Here is a 23,946-nt window from a genome sequence, read left to right on the forward strand (position 1 = left end):
ATCAAAGCTTCATTATTTAGCTAAATTTTGCTTTGATTACTTTACATGGTATAATAGGCCCTTTGTAGAAAAAACATGTAGAACATTATTATTCTCAGTGATCAGTCATAATATAGGTTATATTCTCTATGAGCATGTCAGTTTCTTATGGCTTTTTAGAGGGATTCAATGTGACAGGGCCAGATTTGGTTTCAAGTGGTACTGCCGTCTCTCAATGGAAAGCAGTCAAATAAATGGAGAACCACTGACTTTCTCGAAAGAAAAACAGAGGAAAAATATTTCTAGGTGTGAATAACACCTGTGGAAGCAAAAAGAACCAAATGAGACTGATCAGGAACCCTCCTGGTGATGATACCCTCAGAATTTTGCATTCTCTTTGGGTAAGACTATTATTATTATTATTATTATCTGAAAAACTGTACAGCGTCTCATGGTGTATACTGGTGTTTTGTACTATGAGTGTGTATCCACAATTACTTAGAGTAACTACAACAACGGCTTTTTCACAAACACCTTTATGTTATATACACTAGACTAGTAGACTCAGCATTGGCGATTAGCGCTTTCACGCAGCGTTCACGCGTCAGCCGGGACTCCGCCGCATACAGCGGCGATAACAGCGGGAACTTTCCTTAATAGCTCAACACGCTCGCGAGTGATCTCCGGCCTGAGCTAGCGCGCGAGGCAACAAAAGCGCGGACCGCGTGAAGGAGGGGGGGGAAGGGGTGGATCTGTACAGCTCCGGCTAAGACGGAGCGCGGAAGTGACGCGCGTCGCCGGCTGAGGTAGACGAGGGGTGTTCGAGAAACGGATCGAGCAGGCGCCACATCAACAACCACTTCGACGCAGCAGTGGAAGGTGAGAGTCAGGCAGCCTCCGCTGGGCATCCGCGCTGGACGGGGAGCCCCCCCCGCGACGCGCCGGCCCACCCGCCCGCTAGCCACAGGTCGGACCGAGCGGTCCGTGCGATCGGAACAATACAATTCAGTGCTTCTCGGGTCCGGAGGGATTTAATCTCCGCGTTAATCCGCACAAACACACTATGCGCCCATCGTTTTTAGGTTCCGCTGACTTTTTTGTGCGAGCGGCTGCCGGCTTGTGACTGGCTGCGCACTGTTACACGGAGACGATGATGTCTGATTGAATCAGTCTAATTTAGACTAACTGACCTACAACCGTCTTTTCGCTCCTGAGACGGTATTGTATGTATATATATATATATATACTCAGTGTGAGGCGCACGCTTGCGTTCGTCGTGTACTTGGGTTAAGTTTGGATAGTGAGACGAAGGCTAGTGAGAGGAGCCTCGTCGGCCGCAGTCGGGTCTGCACACAGCACTGGTTAACGGGGACTTGTGCGCGTTCACGGGAGCTAGCTTAGCTACCCGGCTAGCGCCAGTTACACATCACCGCCGGCTTGGTGAGGGCCGAGGACCGCTGTTCTCCGCAAGAAATGAACGAATAACCGTCTAGTCGCCAGATAAGCGCACATAAGAGGAAAATTGTTAGTTGAGTGTTAAATATGTGTGCTGGGAGAGCAGGGTTTCCCTCGGTTATTCGAGGTGCCTGAGTCAGTGAGTCTGACCCGAGCAGACAAAGCGGGTCTTCATCCTCTTCGTTCCGTTCGTGTCCTCAGACGTGTGGCCTCTCTCTTCACGAAGCTTTTGTTTAAAAAAAAAAAGGGGGGAAAAAAAACGCATTTTTCACGCGCACCTCCTTTTTTCTTCTGTCCCCTTTGGACCGCAGGGTTTGTGTGTGTAGTCTGGGTTTGGTCTCCGGTTACATAAAACGTCTGTGTCCGTGTTGGCGGACGAGCCAAATGAATGAGGCAAGTTGTATAACCTTAACTGGGCATATTAGCTACCAGGTAAGAGGGTTAGCCGTCGTCGTGTAAAATATCCAGCTTCTCTTACTCTTAACCTTTATTTATCGGACAACTTTGTAGGTGACTTTCAGTGTTAAATAATCAACTTTTTCCACATTCACCCGTTTTGCAGCTGCCAGCTGGGTAATTTTAGTGCATGGTAAGTAGCTCACTCGTGACGTGAAATTCAGACCAGCCCTGACATTGTTAGCATATTTCTAGCCAGGACACTACCTGTTGATATAATAAACATTTAATTTAGGCTTCTGACAAAGCCACAAGTGTAAGGTGAGGGTGTGGTACACACAGTTTTGACCCCTTCTGGCTTCTTCTACTTCTGTGACTGTGTCAAAACTCTGAAAATGCATGTTACTGTAGTGGCAGGAGTGGAGGTGCTGAGTTTAAAGGAGTTTAACCTCCTTCTCAGTTCTTTGTGAAGAGTATTTAGAAGAAAAAAAAAAAAAAGTGTTGGGCCCAGCTGGATTGGTGCCTGCTGGGCGATTTCTGTGGTTTGGCTTGTGACAGCGGAAGACGGTGTTAGTGTTTCCCGGCAATTGCTGATTTGTGATCGTTCAATTGAACAGTGTTACCTGCAGCGGGGAGCAAAGCTTGTGATGTCTTGTCCGGTGTTAAAGGTGTGTTTGCTTAGCTGGGTCTGAAGATCCTGACCCCACAGCAAGCACAGAAGACCTCCATGTCACCGAACAACGGGTGCAAGAGATGCGAGTAGAGCCGCAGTCTCGGGTCCAGGTGTCTGAGCGCTGTTGGATGTAGATTTTGTAGGCGGTCTGTCTATAGAGAGAACAGCTGGGCTGTTAAATGTAAATAAAGCAGAAGGCCTCTGCTTTTGTTTGACCTCCCACAAATGTGGTTGGTAAATCTGCTTCCTGAGAAGACTTGTCTTGTCATCCTTCTGAGGATGTTTAGTGAGCAGCTTACTTCATTTGTATGAGTTCAGTGTTTAGTTAGCTGTCATGCATAAAGTAATTTCAGGCAAGTATACTTAATGTCCCACGTTTATCAACAAAAGTTGAAATGAAGTAGGTGTTCAGTATAGTTCATGGCCCTCACCGCTGTAAGCTTGTGAAATTATTTGAAGTAAACAGCCAAGCATTATGTGCATTTAGAGGTCACTTTACCCCTTCAGAGTTCCTTTCAGCTGAAGCTTCCTGCTGTCATGATTCAGGAACTTTCCTTCAGTGTCATGACCCAGGGTTTGTGACTGTTTGGTGTTCCTCAGTGTTAATCATTTGTGGACATTATAACACTTGAATGGTATTATTGTTGTCAAACTATTTAGGTGGCATTGTCTTGAGGCCCAGTCCCTATTCTTTTTAATGAAATGGACAAGTTGTTAACTCTGATACTTCAATTTTTTGGAACTTTTCTCTTAAACTGAACATAATCTGTTTTGATGTATGTGGTATATTTTGACATTTGGTCCCTTCATGTGTATTTACAATGGATGTAATATCTTGAGTCAGAATACCAACAAATTGATTTTCTGTAATTCTGACAATGCATTTTTACAATTGTTCAGAGCTGTGGGTCTCTGGGCTGATCAGACTTAGTTGTTACAAGCTGGGGTTTCTTTTACCTGGAATATTGACAAAAATTATAATTTGACAGTTAAATGTAGTTTGATCATTTAGTGACTAGTATTGTGCTTTCCTTGTATAAAATGTCAAATTGCACTTCCTATTGACTGTGTTTGTGGGCCCTTTTCTGAGAATTGGCTATTCTATTCACATGGTTTGTGCTTAGTTCTTACATTTTGTCAGTTGACCCCAACTCATTGCTGTTGTCATTTCTGGATTTGGTAAAATGAAAACATTGGGTTTCTTCTAAAGTGTACAGAATTTAGGTAAGTCTTTTTGTTGTTGAAGCAGTTGCTTTCCAATCTTAATTCTGCTTTGGACAACACAGTTATTCATTCCATGCTTTTGCTTCTATTTCTTGGCTCTAAGCAAATGTCCTGTTGTCAGCTCTGCCCAGTTGTTCCAGAACAGTCTTTAATGTCCTAAAGGTGAAATATAACCTGAAACAACAAAATGTTGAAATGCCCTCCATGATTTGATAGTGCAGGTAAGCAAACATGTCAGAACAGTGCTGCACTTGCTCAGCTTTATCAAGCACGTATTAGTACTGCAGCTTGATCTGAATTTGGGGGAAACCTAGTTACAGCCTGGAAATGGGGAGACATGGGATTGGTGTGGGGCAGTTATGAAGTGACTAGAGAAGTCTTTCCGAAGGTGGTTGGTGTCTATGATGTGATCAGTTGGCAAAGTAAGCATTGATTCTGTTGAAGTCCCAGTATAGAAGGGTGAAGTGAGTGCATGGATCACAGCAAAGGCCAGCAAGGAGTGTCAGTGTGGTCAGTTCAATCCAACAGTGTGATCTGTAAGGTTATTTAATGTTTTTTGTGTGATGGAGGACTTGGTCAAATAGAGTTGTCTAGGAAGAGAAGGCTCTTTTTAAGTGTGTATTGTGGTGATTCAGGGCCGACCTGGGGGTTTTGAGGCACCCAGGCAAGAAACAGTGTGGCACGCCTTTCGACTTCTGTGTCTAAATTAATAAAGATACACATATATGTATGACAAACTTTTCAGATGCATACAGATCAGGATGTGAAAACTTTTGTTTGGGGAATTTTTTTTTTTCTCTGTGGTAATGAGTATGTGAACATAAATCTTTTCTACTTTAAGGACTGACAGTGGATTGAATTTTTCAAAGATTAATTTTAGATTTTGAGGGCACCAAATTTTGCTACTAAATCTCAGCACATCTAGTCTAATTATAAAACCGGCCCAGTAGTGAATTTACCTTAATGTGTATGCACCGACCTGTGATTTGAAATTTTTTGTTCATGAAATCATTTTAGGTGTAATTAATTAACTTTTCCCCAGCAAATGGTAATTTTAAAACAAGCTTGTTTATTGATCTGTTGAACTCAGTCTCCAAAAACTCTGCTGGAGACTTCAAGATATGTTGTATAATTTGAATCAGTTAAGGACAAAACTAGACCTATGTTCAAACTGTCTTAAAATATTTAAACTGAATAATCTGATAAAGTGAGGAAGGTTCTTATGATATAACCTGCTTTTATTGAACAGTTGTAGCAATTCCAGTTTTTTTATTGACATAAGTGCTCAGTAGCAGTTAGCATATTTTCCACTGTCATGTATTTCTCCTCTTCACTTTCTCTGAAATGGATCTCTTAGCTCTTCCCTTGGCTTTATAACTAATGTCCTTTTTCCAGCTTTCTGTTCAAATTTGTATTCTGGCTTTATCTGCCCACATTTAAAGTCAAGTTTAGAGTGCAGTGTACAACAGTTCTACGGCTGTCCCTCTTGTTGTGCACAAAGTCCCCAAGCAAATCCAGCCTTTGCCTGGGTTGCCATCCGCCTCCCTTTTGATCAACATAAAAATGTTTCCTAGTGCCTGGATTTACACACAGCTGTGGGGGTATGACGTAGGTTCACCTGTCAGTGTTGTAAGACTTCTTGGCATGTCCGCAGGTGCGGCTGCCTACGGTGCATGCCGCTGACGTTCAAGCACTGCGTTGACGGATGGGTGTGGTTGTACTGCTTAAGTTTCTTTTTCCCTTCCTCCCTTCTGTGAAAGAGAAACTTGGAGGTAGAGATGGTGGACTCTAAGAGCCCTGCCTGTTTAGTGAGTGGCTGTAGTGGGTTGGTGAGTGTGCTGGAAGTCCAACCCCTGTAGATTCTCAGGTCTTTGCTGTGTGTATTGAAACAGTGCTGGGGTGGGATGGAGACACTACCTGCTGATAGCCTTCCCTTAGCACATATGGAGAGTGTAGAAAGCAAGTCTTGGCAAGGCCTGTCTTTAGTTTGTAAGCTGAGTGGAATTGCACATAGTTGTTTAAATTTCTGAATAAAATCTTGCGTTGCAGGTATTTTAGTGTTTCACGGCTGTCTTTAGGGTTTTTTGTCCAATTAGAGCTGTATTTTTAAAAATATTTCGAGATTTTAAAATGTTTTCCTTATTTCTCTTTAATATTGCAGTGAGAAATGAGTGGACATTAGTATATTTGCTACACGCAATCTAATCCGATTCCCTAGAATGTGGAGCTTGTTGAATTTAGTTTAGTTCCTCTGAGGGTCTGTTCCCTGCACCTCGGCCAAAGGCAACATTGGATGCAGATCCTCTGAAATGGTATGCCAGACAGACAGTGATTCATTGAAATCTGTTTTTCATAAGTGTATGTGCATAGGAAATGGCTTTCAGAAGTGGGGGAAGGGAATGGGGTGTACTACTGTACTTTTCAGTTTTGAGCTCCACAAAGTGTTCCTTTTAACCGTTCCTGCAACTCTTCCAGACATTCCTTTTCCGATGGTCTTTGCAGACTTATTCCTTATGTCAGAATTTCGGTTATGACACTAAATGGAATCTTCCCCTGAGTGTGTAGCTATGCCTCTTTCCCCTGCAAAAACATCCTTATCCTTCCAGAACACCACCAGATTTATGTGAATGGAAAACTTTTTACCCCCTCCCCCCTCTGCTCTCACTTCTAGTTTCCCACCTCCTTTTTGGAGCACCCTGTACAGGAAGAGCAGTCATTTCCCAGCCTGTGGACGTGGACATTGGGCTCGCGTCTGGAAGAGCCCGTGGCCTCATCTGCTCCCACCTCTTCCTGGTCCTCACGTTTTGTAATGTGAGCCTCTGCTGGCATCTGGTGGGAGAGCGAGAGAGAGAGCAAGTGAGAGAGGAGAAAACCCCCACTTAGGAAAAGAGGTAATGACATCGACAGAAAGAGCTGCAACTGGTAAATGCAGTAGTGAACATGAATCACTCTTTGCAAGTATACTGACTATGCAAACCTATGGTTTTACTATTATTTTCTCTTAAGAGCAAAAGGGCAACACCTTGACAGTAAAACAGTAGCATCTTGGAAGAGAAGACTATTCAAGTAACAGCCTTATTTCTTCTGGATAACAGCATGGCCAAGAAGAACAGTCAGAAGGGTAAGTTGGAGTTCTATCAGTATCCTCAGCCTGTCTGCTTACCAGTTGTGATGTCTTGTAGTATCTGTGGTACCTTTCAGTGATGTTTCATGAGGGTTTTGGGGGGTATTCCCAAAGGGTGGGCTCAGAGCAGCTGTTTGGTCAGTTAACACGCAGCTTATGAATCTATGGAAGGCATTGCCGTTGGTTTTGCTGAATGTGAACTAGTCCCTTCTGACTAAGAGAACAGTTCCCTATCCCTCTTCCCTGAAGACTGGTTATAAGGCACATAAGGTTAGCACATTTTGTTGTTGGTACCCGACTGGTACCTGAAGTGCCTGGTGCAGTGATGCATCATCTGAAAATTGCTCCAGAGAAGCAATTAAGTGTTGAGTTTATGAGAGAAGCAGTGTGCCTTGCAGCCCTTAGGGACCCAAGCTGCACCTTTGCCGTATGGCCTGCAGCATCATGAAGAGCAGAAAATAACTTGAATCTCTGTGGCTGTTACAAGTCTACCACCTGTATAAATGCACAAAAGCCATGTTTTGTGAGGGAGACATTTTCTGTTCTTTTAAAGATGGAGTGGGGGGAAAACAAGGGGTTGTCTTGGGGTTTTCAGCTTTATGTATGAAAATCTTCCCTGACCTTCGAAGGAGACTGTTCCCAGCTGGCTGTTGAGTGCAGAAAGACCAGATGTGCCAGGGGTGTGTTGGGTCAGTGCACTCAGCAGACTGAGCCACGCTGGCTTTTTTGTCCTTGCCTACAATTAACGTTCAGGCTGCTTCAAAAGCTTGGAGCGTGAGCAACACTGCGATTCATCCAGGAAGTATGTGTGGTGTAATGAAGAAAAATTTGTGTGTTGGCATTGAAGACATTGCACATGCACATGGGCTGCATGTTGCTTATGTGTAATCCTGTTTTTATTGCCTTCATAGAGAGAACGTTTGTCTTGGATCACATGCTATGTACTCTTGTCCTCTTGAAACTTAGTTGCTGCTGCTTGGTCACAGCCTCACCCCCGCCAGGCAAGCCTTAGGTGTGTTTCCTTGAATCTGATGAAATCAGCTGAAGACTCAGCATTTCTCAGCTGCTTTTGTTACGCAACTTAAAAAAAAATAAAGAAATGTAGAGCTGTTCTTTTTTGCTACTGACTGGTCAGGTCTTACTTTGTTAGGTAACATCACGTCTTCATGTCTGTGCCACCATCCTGAAGAGTCTAAGCACTAAAGATAGAAATTGTAGAGGCTCCTTGATGCCATCCTTCCAGCTATTGACTCCTGGTCATTTTTAGAGCCTACAGGGAAAACTAGTATCAGCTGGAGTGCCTGAGCTGTCTAATAAGCATTATGAGGTCTGATCTTGCCTTTTTCTGTCTTGGGTTTAAACCACAATGGAAGAAGACCCAGCCTGCACTGTGGATGAGCTCCTTGGTGGCTCAACCTTGGAAACATTTGTGATTGACACAATTTTTCAACTAAAGTTATATAAACAAGGTGCTAACCTAGAATCTTGAAATGGCTTGTGAGAGCCACCATGGTAAGCCATTCCTAAAGGATCCTCACCATGGCTAGTGTTTTTAACACAATTTGGTGTATGTTTATGTGCACTCCTCAACCCATTTGGGATTTGCTCTCCCTTGCTATTGCCCAGCTAGTGCAGTGCTAAGTGAGCATATGGGGTCAGGTATGGCTCACCACAAATTTCTTTTGGTGTCTGTAGCAAACAGTGGTCTTAAGTGAAGTGGGTTGTATTGTCTTTAAATAGCTGTGCTTTGTAATTTATTTTAGTTGATAGTTCATCTCTTTATTTTGCAGTATGGAGACCTTTGAATGAGGCTTTCCATGTCTGTAATTGCATCATTAGTGCTTTACAAACTTTCAACCTGTTTACCAGATGTGACACGTTTTATTTTATACTTTACTTTTTTTATTCTTCTGGAAGCCAACACGGAAAACACAATGTAAATGTGTCGTGGACTGGTGTCTTCCCTTGGATGTCTAAGAAAAAAAGAAAAACTGACTACTTGTGCTTCCAGATTTCTGCTTACTAAATTTTTGGCTCCATTATAGTAATTGCAGCACAAGGACTGCTTACCAATGTTTAAATGGGTGAGGTATCAAGACCTTTTAGATAGCTATCACCGGTTCTCTAAATTTACAAAATTTTAAGCCATATGTTATCCTAACCTTTATCAGGACAAAGGCTGCTGCACAAAAGCAGGACTGAGAATGTGCTGAGTGATCATCTTCTGTTGAGAAGATGTGACCTTTCTCCCCACATGACAAACTGAACTGGCAGTATAATGTGGAGGATGATGCTGCTGCAATGAGCTGTCTGGTTTATTCATTTCATATTTAAGATTAAAATGGTGTCGAACCACATCAAGAGTAGACCTTCTTAACCTGACCTGGTATCACTTGCATTATGATCCTGTTGCACAACAGGTGTCAGTGGGGAGGAGATATCATTGGGTAAGTAACTTGTGAGTGGGGTGGACTGTATTGCTAGCCAGGACTATGAAGTAATTTATATCTATCACCTTATCTTAGTTTGGATACATGGCAATTCTAATGTTACACAGTATAGATAAAACACAAACCTGTGGCAAATGGAGAAAGCGAAAGTTTTTACACTTTAAGGAAATTTCAAATGCCTTTTGACATGTACTGTATGCATTTATGTAGTTGTGTATTGCTGTGACTATTAATTTTGCCTCTTCACCAAGGGTGCTTGCTGTACCTGCCATATCTTTTTGTGTATTCCTCCATCACCTCCTTGGTGGCTGAGAAGCCCTGGGGGTATGGAGAGTCTTGTCAAAAGGCACTCTCCAGCCCCAGTTGGCAACCTAGGGCAGGTCCTTGTGGAGATCCTGCTTGTGTATGGAGAGCCCCAAGGCATTTTCCTTCTCTGGGAATCATGGCCCTTTGCCAGGTTATGTATGACTGACAAAAGGGGGTTTTGCCCTGCTGTATTAATTGCTTTTTGTGCCACCCCTGCCCCCCGTGGGTTCTAGATGCATCTGATGTGGTCTTTGACACCCACTCAAAAATGGTCATGTCCCAGGGAGGTACCTTCGAGAGGATGAAGGAAAAGGTAACTTCTCACTCACCTTTGCATGCAAAGTTCCTCTTTTTGTGTTGTTTGCAATAGAAGCAATTCAAATTTAGCACTGAGACAGCCAGTTATGACTTCTACAGTGTGAGCTAGATGTTTGTATTTGCACATGGGGAGGGAACAGGCATTTGCTGTTCAGGCACAGGTTAGCCAACGCCTTGTACGTCAACTCACACCTATACCAGAACCTCTGGTGTCTAAGAATAATGGGTATTTCACCCAAAAAAAAGCTTAATGATTCATACTGTATATAGATTTGTTCATAGTCAGAAAATATGGTGTTCTTTTGTGTGTGTTGTAAACTTGTGGGAAGATTTGCACCACTGAATCATTTTTGTGGTTATGGAAAAGTAAAGCAGTGTAGGGTGTCCTGGCTTTGAGCCATTTTGGATAAACATGTTAAAGCCATGGAGTGGCAGATTGTATGCTGATTTGTTTTTTGTTAAATACTCCTCCTCATGGGAAAGTGAAATGTGGAATACCTCATTTTATAAGTACTGTATTTAAATAGTCATTCCTTTGTGCAGTATAAGGTAAGTCAAGGTTGTTCAACTCAGTCATGGAGGTTACAGACCGAGGATTATTATTTATTTTTTTTTAATTGCAGTAGGGCAGTAAATCACCTGATTCAAATTCACCTTGCTCTAGTTGAACCTCTTTAACTTTCTCTGTCAAAGAGCAGGGCAGCTTGCTGGTCTTGGCCTGTAAGGATTGTTTGTTCAGTACCTCTGGTGTATGCAGCTGTCCTCTCTTTACCATCTACAGATTAATGCAGTTCGAGCCGTAGTTCCCAATAAGAGCAACAATGAAATTGTTCTGGTGCTCCAACACTTCGAGAACTGTGTGGATCGTGCAGTTCAAGCCTTTGTGGAAGGTAAGGCTTCTGCGTCACTGCTTTAGTTGCCTTTAATTGGCATGGACCAGGTCCTACACACAGTATCTGAGGCTGAACAGTACTGTGAGGAAAGGTTTGTTTTAAAAGCTACCTAAAATCTTATTTCTTCCATATCTCCAGTGTATGTTACATGAAATAGTATTTGCATAAGTAACTTTTGGAAGTTTAAAAATTTTGTACAGCATGTAATTATGACTTTATAACAGGCTCCATATTAACTTCCTGTTTAAAAAAAAAAAAAACTTTGGTGCCTATATCCAAGGTTTTTGATTGACTACAGCTGTTTCCTAGTAGCGTTTTTCCCCCCATGATGGTGTTTTATAGATTACACTTTTAAGTGGAAAAACGTCTGAAAAAGGGAGAGATTTCTGAAATGAGCATGATGGCTTAGCTTTAGAAGTGTGTTGGAGCTAACTGCATGGTGTGTCTGTGTTGGCAAATGTATGCATGTGCAGCTGAGCTGCTAGACCCTGACGTGGCAGTGCTGGAGTAAAGGCCCAGACTCCAGCCATAAACAACAGGCGCTTTGACTCTGGGCCCAAGAGCAGATGATCGGTGCTCTCGTGCTGTTTGATTTCCCTCATCCCTCACAAAAGACACCTTATTACCTTCCGTTACTAAGCAAGGCCGCTTCCTGCAACCAGACAGGCACTTACTTTGCAGACAACTTCTACATCTGTGGGGAGGTATCCCCTTCACAACATTGCAGTGTTTTTTTTTTTTTTTTCCCCCCTTTTTTCTGCATAGTCATCGGTTTATTAAATTAATTTGTCATGTGCTTCCTTAGAGTTTGAGTCTGTAATGGTTGGCGAAGTATTAAGTGTTCTGTCTTTAAGGGAAAGGCAGCAGTATCAGGAATACAGTCAGTCCTGTCTGACGTCTAATGTGCTTTAATATAGCTCTGACGTCCTTATGAAAACCATCAGGTCTGACATGTTTGACATTTTTTTTGGCACAGTGTGCTCTACCTCTTAATACATGTTTTAAATACCAGTTATTTCCTGTGACTATACAAATTGTGTGGGGCACATGCTTTCATTATAGATTTTGTGATCTGTTGACGGAAACATATATATTTTCATAATGGAAGTAAAATGCTTTTCTCCCTTCAGGCAGTGCAGCTGATATCTTGAAGGAATGGAATGTAACCGGCAAAAAGAAGGTGTGTGTCTACGGGTTTTTGCTCAGTTGCTTACAACTCCTGGATTTCAGGAAACAGCATTCATAAAGCTTGTCTGTGCAGTGTGTGAAATTCTACTAGTTTTTCCCCTACATTGAATATTCAGTGTGCTTTTAAATACTCAAACTCGAATATCCTACTTACGCATCAGCCTTTTACATTTATTCATTTAGCAGATGCTTTTGTCTGAAGCAATGTACATTTCAGCAAAAGTACAATTTATGCTTTACATTAAAAGAAAGACCTGGCTACAGACATGTGACTCGCAGGTAAACCTAGTTTACCTTCCACTTGCTACACTGATGTTCACCATTGAAGTTGGTGCATAAAACACAGGATAGACAAATCCTGATACCCTCCTACCAGTTTTTTTAATTAAATATAAGATACACAATCGCATCCAATGCCGGAGTAGCGGCTGAATAACAGCTTATCTGGGAATGCTCATGAAGTTATGGTACATGAGCTGGAAAAATCTTATGAAAATTGCTGAATTTGTGTATTTTAAGCTGTTCTCTTTTTAAAAGCAAGCTGACTGACTGGAAGATGCTTTCAGTGGCCATCCCTTGGAGTTACTCAACATCAAGCATCAGCATTTAAAATATGTAAACTCTTACATGTTCAAGATGAAAGTATGAAATATTGATTACCTTTTAAAAAATTTTGGCTAGATGAGTCCTGTACTCTGGGTCTATGGCCAGAGTTATGTATTTTCATGTGAAATAATATATTAATATTAGCATTTCCAAATGCAGTGTGACCATCTTTCAGGTTCATAAAAGTACCCCAGAAAATTTACCACATCTGGTGAAGAATAGAACCTTAAGAGGATTGTATGCCACTACAGGCAGTCCCTGGGTTACGAATGTCTGACTTGAGTACAACCCGTTGTTACAAACCACCCCCATGAAGCCTACTATATTAAAAATTCAAGTTACATACAATGATTCGTAATAATAAACGGGTGCTACTTTGCAACACGCAACTAAACATTACGCCTCTACAGTGGTCCCGATGGCTCGGGGGGGGGGGCACATGAGCCCAGGGTAGGACAAAGACTGACTTCTTTTTAGTCGGCCACATTGCTGTTAAGTGTCTCGCGTGTTACTGTATTTGGCTTTAATTTTTGTTTTTACCCTCTTAACCATGGTACCCAGGTGTAAATGTCATGCAAGTGGTGGCGATGCATCAAAGAAAAGGAAAATGATCACTGTTTAAACTAAAGTGGAAATAATAAAGTGAAAGGTGAATTGTCAATGAACACTGGAAAAGTGAACCTTTTTTTTTTGGAATGTGCACACTGTCTCTTTCTGAAAGAGCACTTGGCTATGAAAGACACTTCTCAACCTCTTCCCAGTTGCGGAATCTCACTCGACACAACTGTCCCCTCTGCGTTCTCAAACCCACCTCGCTTTGCTCTTCCAAGTCCCGTCCTTTATCGTTACCCAGTCCTGTTCCACGTTTTTGAAAAGGACCACCCGCCTTGTAACTCGACCACCATTTCAAATCCTCGCCTCTGTTAGTTCACTGATCGACCAACCGTTAGCTCGTCCCCAACCACAAGAAGTCGTATCCTTTGATTCTGAATAAATGATCCTGCACTTGGGTCCAGCCTCCTCCGTATTCTGTTCATCATAACAGTAGTAACATTTATCATCTGTGTCTGTATTATAAATACTGTAGTTACATTTATCAGAATTATCATTACATTGCATTATTACTGTACTGGGACAGCTTGTAGCGTAGTGGATAGAGCTACAGTCTTTGGATCTAAAGGTTGCAGGTTTGATCCCTGCCTCCGGCTGTAATACCGTTGAGCAGGGTACTTACCCTAAATTCCTCCAGTAAAATTACCCAGATGCATAAATGGGTAAATAATTGTAACAAACACTGTCATTTTGGAGAAAAGCATCAGCTAAATGAATAAATGTAAATGTATTCTTACACTAAAACATCTTTAATATATCTGGAAGTGTTTCTTTAATGTTTTTTATGCATAGAAAGTATATCATGTACCCAAGACAAACATTTGACAAACTGATGTTAGATACCCATCATACCTAACTGTTCCAACTTGTGTCAAAATTTGACTTAGACAGGTTGAGGAATGGAACTCGTTTGTAATCCAGGGACTGCTTGTATATCCTATAAATCCATGGAGCTGAGCGGACACACAATTCCCATGTTTACCTGTAATCACACTACCAAGTGGTTTACAGTGCTTAATTTCTTTGGAATTTATTTGTAGATTCACGCAGGGCGAGTACAATGTGCTGTAGGGATTTAAAAAAAAATGCTGTGTATTTAGCAGAAAAGTAGGTGTCTAGCCTAGGTGGATGGCTCAGTAATTCCATGCATTCTGAAAAAGCACAATCTAGGATTTTATAAAGTCTCCTTTAGCGTTATTAAATGCACAGTGGCCAGGGTTTTGTTGCACAATGTGATCATAGTAGTATCTCCGCATACAGTTTATGCTCTAGTAGAATGTCATGTAGTGCTTAGTATTCAGTATTTTTTTGTAATGCAGTTTAAACATATGAATCAGGTGAAACAACTTTCATCACTGCTCACCCTTCAGTGTCACCACTTTCAGTAATGTACCCTGAACCAAAGCTTTTACTGAAAAATACATGAGCACCTCACAGTATGCTCAGTGGCTGTGTTTATGGTGTCTAAGACATTTAGCAAAATGATACGCAGACAAGTCTCTACTGTTGTCATTGTTTTCACTGGCAGAACCATTCTGCCCCCCCCATAATTATTAGTAGTCCTATAGAAATCACTGGATTATATGAAATGTTTTCATTTGCCCTTGCCTTTGCTATAATTTTGTTTGTTTGCTGTCTAGCCTAAGAAGAAAAAGCCCAAGCCTCAAGCAGAACCACAGCCTGCCCCAGCTGACACCCCAGCCCCCACTTCTAGCAGCAAGGATGCTGTGAACGGTTTCCATGCCAATGGGTCAGTTGTGGATGGGGATTCATTAGACTCCCTGAGTGAACAGCTGGAGTCTGCCTCTCTTGATGCTACAGAATTGGACTCAGAAGCAGCCACACCTGACCTCTCAGACACGACAGGTACATGAGCTGTGCAACTTTAGGAAATGCTGAGAATGGTGCCTGGATAAGTCAGGCTCAGATTTGCGGGTAACAGTTTGCGTCAGTTCTCGTTTGACTTTTGTAACCTTCCAGGGTTACGATATTGATGTAGCTTTAGAAGAAGCCTCATTGTTTCTCATTTTCTAGGCTCTTAATTGAAGTCTCTTGATTCCCAATGTATAACCCTTGTTTTAAGGTGGTGAAAGTGACCCAAAATCCAGTACCCCAAGTGCAGTCTCGCAGCAAGCCCGTGGAGGGAGGAGCCACCCAGGCTCACGGGGCAACAAAACCCGCCCTCGCCCTGTCTCCAGTTCTCAGTCCACCTCTTCGCTGTCTCTGCGCCTGCCTGATGATGGCCAATATGGGGTGTCGGCCAACAAAAAAATAGGTGAGCAGGAAGTTCTAGGTTTAGGTTTTTCTCACTCACGGTGTTTGACTGAATCCCTTAATTCTGGTGCTCCTTTATCCCTTAAATATACTTTTGGTTGTTCTGATGTTGACAACTACAGTAGGAGTGCCTTTAGGTATTCTTTTGTGTGGTTTTTTTTTTTAGATGGTAAAGAATAAGAGGCATTGTTATAAGTGCTTCCTGTGATGCTCTTGTACTGGAAAAAGTCTTGTTTGCCCATTTAATGATTTACTTGGCACTCTCAGGTTACTTTTCAGGAGATGAAAATGAAAAAGGTTCAGGTGCAGACTGTCAGTTGTACAGTGTCTTTTTTCAGTATGCAGGGAAACCATGCTTTGTTGCAATCATCTCTTTAAAAAAAAAAAAATCATAAAACTTGTTCACTGTATGGTATTGGTATACCTTATAACCCTCTAACAGACTTGTGTTGTCCAAAAGGTATTGAACAAATTATAATGCTATTATGTCCCACTATCCGGCATCAAAGAGGGACAAGTATTGCCACAATTTTAATAGTCATATTTCTGGTTGGTGTATAGGAAGTAAGCAACACAAATGTTTGCTAGTGTCTTTGCATGTTCAGTGTTATAAGTGGGTTGGTTTTATAATATGAGCCACAGTTTTCTGGAATACAGTAAGCACAGTAAATTGTTCACAGTAAACTCACACATGTATACACTGTCTGAAACCGCTTGTCCCAAGCGGGATCGCGGCGAACCGGAGCCTAACCTGGCAACACAGGACAAGGCTGAAAGGGGAAGGGACACACCCAGGATGGGACGCCAGTCCGCTACAAGGCACCCCAAAGCGAGACTCAAACCCCAGACCCGCCACACAGCGGGACCTGGATGAACCCGCTGCACTACCACACCCCCACACCCCCCCAACAGTAAACCGAATAGTAAAATTGCACAGTAAACTGAATAGTCTGAGCTCAATTCTCCCACAAGTTTATAAACAGTCCATTTTTGTTTTACAGGTGTTTATGGTTTAAGTAATTGCAAATTTTTTTCTGTAAATGAGGTGTGAGAATTCTGTCATCAGTAGTGTGTAACCTGTAGTTAGAACTTGCCTTAGTGGCTAAATGATGGATGAATGATGAATGAATTAGTGGCTAAATTTGCAATGAGGATCTTTTTAGTGCATTTTGTGGCTGTTCATGGGGTGGAGGCTACGACATAGCAAGGGTCCGAAAAATAGGCTCAGTATCAGCTGAAATCCAATAATTTTGCCTGACAAACTGCAAGGAGTCTGCACAAATAACTGAACAGGGAGCTGTGGTCTCCTAGGAAGTTGTCCCCCCGCCCCTTAATTCTTTCAGACCACCTACTTTACTATATACATCTTCTATCCATAAGGGCAGCTGGTTGTCATTCTGAGAAATGACTCAGGGTAGACTTTGAAATTGTCAAGTGCAGGCCTACCCCATGCCAAGGTTCCACCTTCTGTGAGCTCACAGTGTATTCATCGGTGTTTCCTGACAGCTGGTTTCTGACAGGCACACTTTTCTTAAAGTGCTGGTAAAAGAATGCCAGTGTACAGCAGAGAAGTCGGTTTGTAATCCTGATTGACCCTTGTACTTTTTCCCAGATTAAGTTCAGCCTTCACAAATTTCTATTGATTTAACTGAAAGTTCTAGATAAGCAGGTTTTCTTGCCACAGTTTATTTTTCATTAAAGTGCCTTAATCAAGAAAGATAACCAGATGCAAAATACTGTGACCTTGATGGTCTAGAGGCGCATGCTGGCGCAGTGGGTTGGACCAGGTCCTGCTCTCCGGTGGGTCTGGGGTTCGAGTCCCGCTTGGGGTGCCTTGCAACGGACTGGCGTCCTGTCCTGGGTGTGTCCCCTCCCCCTCCAGTCTTACGTCTTGTGTTGCCGGGTTAGGCTCCAGCTCCCTGCGACCTCGTATGGGACAAGCGGTTCAGACGATGTGTGTGTATTGATGGTCTGCTTGAATACAGCAAAGTTAGAACATATTTAATTCTACTATTTGGGCAAATTTAGACCTGAATGTGATCTGACAGGTGTTTAGCTATTCTGACACAACATTTTGTGGCAGTAATGTTGTTTTCTAGGGCTACAGTTTTTGCTGTAGTCATAAGAACTAGAAGAATCTGGCATTTAGATGAATCTTATTTGCTTATGTACTTCTCTGCACCTCATTTAGCATCCAACATTGAAAAATCTGTGAAGGACCTGCAGCGTTGCACTGCCTCACTCACCCGTTACCGGGTAGTGGTGAAGGAAGAGATGGACTCCTCCATCAAGAGGATGAAGCAGACCTTTGCAGAGCTCCAGAGCTGGTCAGTATCCTTCTTTTTGGCAATATTGTTTTAATCCAAACAGTTATTGTACAACTCAGAAGTGGCGAAAACACGTAAGAGCTGAGATGCCCTGGAAAGCATCACAATTACCCTTAATTTCAGACATGCATTTGACTCCTTTGTCAATGCTCAGACAACTCATATCTCCCATTAACTGCATGAAATTCCAGTTTTCCAAGTTTTCTGAATGTTGACTATGTCAGCTGTGATTTTTATTCGATTTTTTTATTTAAATAAACCATGGGGTTAAAAGCTGCTGGGAAACCAGGTGGTTGTGATCCTGAGACAAACACTGGGTCAGCACAGCATGAACTTTATGTATATGAGCCTTTCTGCGACCATGTCCAGTCACAGCGGCCTGAAAAACAAATTTGCCTTATGCCATAGCTTTTGAGGCAGGGGCAAAGATCATTTCCCCCATTCTGCCATGTCCCAAAGAAAATACCATCTATGCCTGCTACCAACCCCCCCCCAATCTGTTTGTCTAAAAATACACCTGTTCCCGGTGTTGTCGAGACATGTTATAGCCAAAACAAAGTGCAAGTTTTATCTTATCAAAGGTATGTGAACGGTCACGGCTATTTTGCACATTGAGAAATCACGGGTGTTGCATTTCCTCTTTCAGCCTGATGGATCGAGAGGTGGCTCTGTTGGCCGAGATGGATAAAGTTAAAGCTGAGGCCAGTAAGTACAGCTCTCCCCTGTCCTCTGGGATAATTTCTTTAAAATTCTGATAAGTAGTAAGTTTGTCTGGAACATTATTTTTAGGTTAGTAGTGCATTGGGGCTTCATAGGATTGTCTCAGTGTACAGCTGCTTTGTTTGTAAAAGCCACAGGAAACAGGCTTAGTATCTTGACCTAAGGAACCCGTTCACATCCAGAAACCGCTTACTCACTAAATGATATCAAGACAATGGTCAAACTTTTTTTTTTTTTTTTTTTTCCTTCTTTTTAAAAAAAAAAAAAAAGCCACAGGCCAATACCATCTGTAATATAGTACAGGTAGTCACTTATGACATCCCAGACTTAGAATGGTCATCCCATCAACTTTGTTTCTCGAATACCAACATTTTGTCATAACATTTAATGACAACCTGCATGTTGCACAGTAACATCAGCTAATCGTGCTGCTGAAAGGCACCATTTTTATTAATAGTGTGTGTCCATCAGCGATTGTTTTATTCACAGAATGTACAGAGTGCAGGCCTCTCAGATCTGCAGTTGTACTTAATATCACTGCAGTCGTAACTTCTTAAAATAGGTATCCCTCTTTGTGGAGCTGTTGAATGCCTTATGGAATCCACTTATTACTGCATTAAGTTGCTATTGTTATGGCCTATTTTATAGAACCATCAAAGTAAAATACAAAGGGTACACATGAGCTTAAGCAGTAAGAGTCCAGAGCACACTCTTCCCTGTTATAACAAGTGTTTTCCTGAAGATTTCTCCTTATGCTGCCCCTCCGTTTACGTGGTGTAGTAGAGCTGTTCCCTTACACTTTTATGGGCTGAGGTTAGAATTTCTCACTAAATTTAGTACCCTTAAGCAAAGTACCTGCCCTAAATTATTCCAGTAAAAATTACCCAACTGTATAAATGGGTGAATCACTGTAAGTAACTGAACAATTCTGTATTGCTTTGGAGAAGTAATAAGATGAATAAAAAGTGCATATATGTAAGAACTTAGTTACGATCAACTAAAATAAGGGGATTCATTCCTGAACTACCAAAGGTTCAACCTTTTTTTTTTTTATTTTTTTTTAAATAGAAAAAATTCAAAATTCCTACCTCTTAAATAGTCTCGATCAAAACCAGTTCCAGAATATCAGAACTGCTCTGAACACTTTTAGTTGAGGGTCAAGACAGACATATTTAAAATGGCATATACCTACACATGGTTGATGGCTTGCCTTGCATGGTGCCTGATGTCACCAAGGCATGCATTTTGAATGGAAATTTCTGCTCTTGTGAACCATTTCTAAGTATGAATGGACAGCCCTTTATGCAAATTTTATGGTACAGATTACATTTACTTATAAGTTGGAATTCTCATGAAAATAGCATTTGTGCAGGAAAGCCTATACAACGGTTGGATAATGCAGACTAGTAAACAATTTTGACCATTACATTGATATTCTTGATTCAAGAATTTATAAAATTTTAAAGCATTTGCCTTCAATCACAAGATGAAGAAATAAGAGGCAAATAACAGCATTATTCAAATGTAAAGGTCTAGAAACTTTTGTCTCCTGGTAAACAAGAAGACAGAAGTTTCTTCCCCCTCCTCCTTTCCTCCCAACCCCCCTGGGACACGGTATGAGCAGAAAGTAAATGCTGCTGGTCTTGGGTGTCCAGTGACTGAATGGTGTCTCTGTGTTAAAGTGTGTATGGTGTGTGGATTCAGGTTGTAGTATGAAGGGGAGCTGGATTGCTTATTCATCTCCTGCACTGTGTTCCTCAGCCTTCATCAGATCCCTTAGGTCAGTCCCTCTGAATGAGAAAAATGTTTTAGTGCCTGCTACTGTTTTGTTGTCTGTATGGTCACAGACACTGTAGCCCAGCATATGGAATGCCTTAAAGTGGCATGTGCGCCATGGGTCTGTAAGTCAAGATGATCTGGATTTTCCAGTCCCTACAACAAGCAGATGGAATATTTATGGATATAACATTTTTGCTAATTATCACTCCTTGTCCTGAGCTCAGTAATATCACCTAATAAACAGGTCAAAACAGAACCAGAGGAGCTTGTTTATCCCTTTCAGGGCCAAATTAATACTGGCAGTGAGAAAAATCTGTACCAGCCGATGCTAATTTGCAACGTCTGTCTGGAGAGAGTTAAACATGTTGAATTTGCACAGTGTTTATTGCTCTAGTGGATATAATAGGACACTTTTGTTTTAGTGGCTATCCTGGATGGCCGCCAGAAAAAAGCAGAGGAACTTCGCCGGCTGACTGACAGGTCAGGTTCCATGTCCGAGGATCAGCTGACTGAGCTACGTGCCGACATCAAGGTGGGCCTCCGTTTTTGTGGAATTGCATGTAACCTTTATATCCAGATTAGATTTGTGTGAATACCTGACTGTAAATAATACCACCAATGTGAAGGAGGGCACGCAGTATAAAAAGGTAGTGGTTTTGAGGGTTTTATGTTGGCATTGCTAACAGCTACTAACATGAGAGTGTGTTCATCTACAGCACTTTGTTAGTGAGCGCAAGTATGATGAGGACCTGGGAAGGGCGCTGAAGTTCACCTACGAGTTGGAGCCCCTTAAAAAAAGCATCATGAGTTTTGGACAAGGTAACAGCTCAGATCCCTAAGCTCACATGCCAAAAAGACAGTAGATGGCAACTTTTTTGACTGCATCTTTAATATGAGACATTCTTGGATGTATAGTTAATGTACAGTTGTGATCTATAATGCTAAATTACAGTATATAATTCATAGAAAAAGTAAAGATCATTTCATGCAAGTACTTTTCTCAATATTTTGGACATTTGACAAAACTGTTCCATTTGAAAAATGAGAACATTGAAATCCTTTGTGCGGTATAAGGTATATATCATATCACTATGTTGTATTATACTTGCTTTGGAGAGTCTGGCCTTTCTAATGTTGATTATGAATTTTTAATACCCCTCCCCCCTCAGTGTATCACCCACAAACCAGCTATTCCAGTCGCTCCCGCTGTAGCTCTGCCGCCTCATCTATTACTAGTCCAGCTCCCCAAGAAGCAGTTCCCCCTGTTCAGCCCCTGGCATCAGGGTCTGGGGGCCGCTCTGGCCAGACGCAGAAACAGGTGACCACACGTTGCCCTCAGACTCTTGACCACTGTGCTTGTGCTGCTTTTAATATTTTCAGGTTTGGTAACAATTCTTCCTCCTCCCCCCCCCCCCAAAAAAAAAAAAAAAAAAAAAAAAAAAAAACAGGGTTATCAGGGTAACCGGCGTCCAGGTCAAGGCTATCACTCTGGAGGTCAGCGACTCAATGGCAGCTCGTATCAAGACAGGAATCCCAATCGGACCAACAGGCGTTACCAAGGAGGCCGTGGAGATGGTCCTGTCTCTAATACACCCTTGTCATCCTCCCCACTTTCCTCTGCCACCACAAATGGTGCCACCCAATCACTTGGTTCCCAGCCAGACCGCTCTGAACCGAATGGCCTACCCCAGAGACCCCCACGGACTCGCTGTCCCTGATACCAGCCCTGCTTACCGTTACACCCCCACACCTGTCTAAACCTACTTCTTGATACGTCCCTGTACCTCCGCAATGAAGGATAGAACTGAAGTTTACATCTTTCCATTTTTCTTGAGCTGTAGCGCCACCTGTAGGAAATCCCATATGTTCTCTGAAAGAACAAACATTTTCCCTTCATCAGTCACTTTTCATTTTATCTTCCTAACCCCTTGCTGTTTTCTGTATGCATCTTTCCTGTAGTTGATGGGTTGCTCTGTCACATGCTGGTACTGGCCTTTCAGCTGCAGTAAGTGTGCAAAACCTTCAGACTTGCTTTGAAGTCAATGGGTACTTTTTTTTTTTTTTTTTTTTTTTTTTTTTTTAATAAAGCTTTAGGCTTCTCATTAACACATTTTCAGTTGACACCCATTTTCTTCCTTATTCCCAAATCTTAATTTGCAGTTATTAGACTATGTTATGGAAAACTGATTTTTTTTTTTTTAAATTGCAGCTTTAATATGACCCCTTTAGAATTTTCACTTTGCTGTATTTTTCCATTTCTGTTGTTCCTTTCTATTTTTTTGATCATCATGATTCTTGTCATGTTCAAGAGATAATGTTCATTTAAGACAATATTTTTGTCCAGTTTTCCTGCACATGTATAATTAAGATGTGTGCATGTGTTTATTTCAACCTTTTCACACTTGAGTTTGAGGGGTGATCAAACTTCACTTCAACAAATACTTTGTTTTCAGTACAACACTAATGCTCAGGAATGATGAAGGAAACCAAACTTCTACTCAAGTAGTGTTGAACTTTTTCTCTTTAGTGTGAAGACTTCATTTGAATAATGGTTTGGGAGCTCTGTCTGGATTCATGTGTCAACTAGTAATGGTTCATGGAAAAATTAGTTGTGCTGTACTATACACAGTTATTTGCGTACCTATACAAACACAGTAACCTTTTCAAATACAAGTATAAATGTTTTTTTTTTCTACTGCAGAGGTGTACAGTTTTCACTATTCTGTACAGCAAAAGAACAGGCTATGGATGCATGTTCTCTTCCATCGATTAGGTACCACATCTAAGTGAAAGGTTCAATCGAAGGAAACCAGACATCTTCCGTTCATTCTGTACCTGGGCTACAGTGTTATGGGAAAAGTTCTTTTCTTTTGCATAGAGATGCTCCAGTAAGGATTATGTTTTGTAGGAAAAGCAACTCTTGACGATAGAATAAATGCTGAAGACAAATACCTCAGTGTAGATATCTTGCATTGCCTGGTGACATATGCCTCAGTTTTCCATTTTTACAAAGAGGAACTAAAAGGTGTGCCCTACTAGGAAATTGGGCAAGTCTATGAAAGTAGGCCAAATATTTTGCTATGCTGTACAGTTGTATTGCCACAGCTGATACTGGATATTTTAAAATGAAAACTATACAAGGAAAAGAAAATATAGAACAGCTTTCCCTTCATTTTGAGTATTCAATAGGATGTCTTTATTCAACAAGAAGCAGTTAGACCTTTCTGGTGCCCGAAAGCATGAGCGTATAACAGATGATACAGAGTAGTCCATAAGTATCAAATGAAGTGGCAATTGCATGTCTGGTGCTTTTGGTACCTGGTTCCATACTTCAAGGTTTTTGGCACTTTGTTCAAAGATTGACCAAGTTAAAATGGTTCTAGTATGGCAGTAACCAAGATTAATCCATGTGTCTAGGGTGAGTGGGATTTGAAACATCACATTATAAACAAAATTAAAACCAGCGCCTTATTTTGTATGCTTGTATCAGATGAAGTCAAATCTAACATCTGGGTATGCATGTCCTCAAACAGTTCACAAAGCAACTGCAGCAGAACAATCTTGTCTTGAGTATTTTCCCCTTTTCAACTTCACTTCCTGTCTGGTCTGTGCTGCCAGAGTA

General features: G+C 41.7%; 1 protein-coding gene across 4 annotated transcripts; it reads left to right on the plus strand.

Annotated features, from left to right (window-relative positions):
- The first annotated feature begins 693 nt into the window (after positions 1-693).
- spats2 (spermatogenesis associated serine rich 2) lies at positions 694-22,389 on the plus strand. Of its 4 annotated transcripts, none has more exons than XM_018760507.1 (14): positions 694-858; positions 6,399-6,618; positions 6,734-6,848; positions 9,841-9,920; positions 10,707-10,815; positions 11,949-11,998; positions 14,865-15,090; positions 15,308-15,499; positions 17,690-17,825; positions 18,472-18,530; positions 20,747-20,856; positions 21,041-21,143; positions 21,494-21,642; positions 21,773-22,389. In XM_018760507.1, the coding sequence occupies exons 3-14, from the start codon at positions 6,824-6,826 to the stop codon at positions 22,040-22,042; spliced, it is 1,509 nt and encodes a 502-aa protein (XP_018616023.1). In that variant the 5' UTR covers positions 694-858; positions 6,399-6,618; positions 6,734-6,823; the 3' UTR covers positions 22,043-22,389. The 4 variants fall into 4 exon arrangements, with proteins under 4 accessions (XP_018616023.1, XP_018616024.1, XP_018616026.1 ...); XM_018760508.1 differs by lacking the exon at positions 694-858 and adding an exon at positions 1,236-1,866; XM_018760510.1 differs by lacking the exon at positions 694-858 and adding an exon at positions 3,703-4,149.
- Positions 22,390-23,946: the final 1,557 nt, after the last annotated feature.

Source organism: Scleropages formosus, chromosome 19, assembly GCF_900964775.1.
Source record: "Scleropages formosus chromosome 19, fSclFor1.1, whole genome shotgun sequence".
Lineage (NCBI taxonomy): Eukaryota > Metazoa > Chordata > Actinopteri > Osteoglossiformes > Osteoglossidae > Scleropages > Scleropages formosus.

Coding starts and splice junctions, on each gene's coding strand:
- spats2 (XM_018760507.1), top strand. CDS start 6,824: ATGGCCAAGAAGAACAGTCAGAAGG. Junction 9,921..10,706: donor TCGAGAGGATGAAGGAAAAG/GTAACTTCTCAC, acceptor TACCATCTACAG/ATTAATGCAGTTCGAGCCGT. Junction 17,826..18,471: donor TTTGCAGAGCTCCAGAGCTG/GTCAGTATCCTT, acceptor TTCCTCTTTCAG/CCTGATGGATCGAGAGGTGG.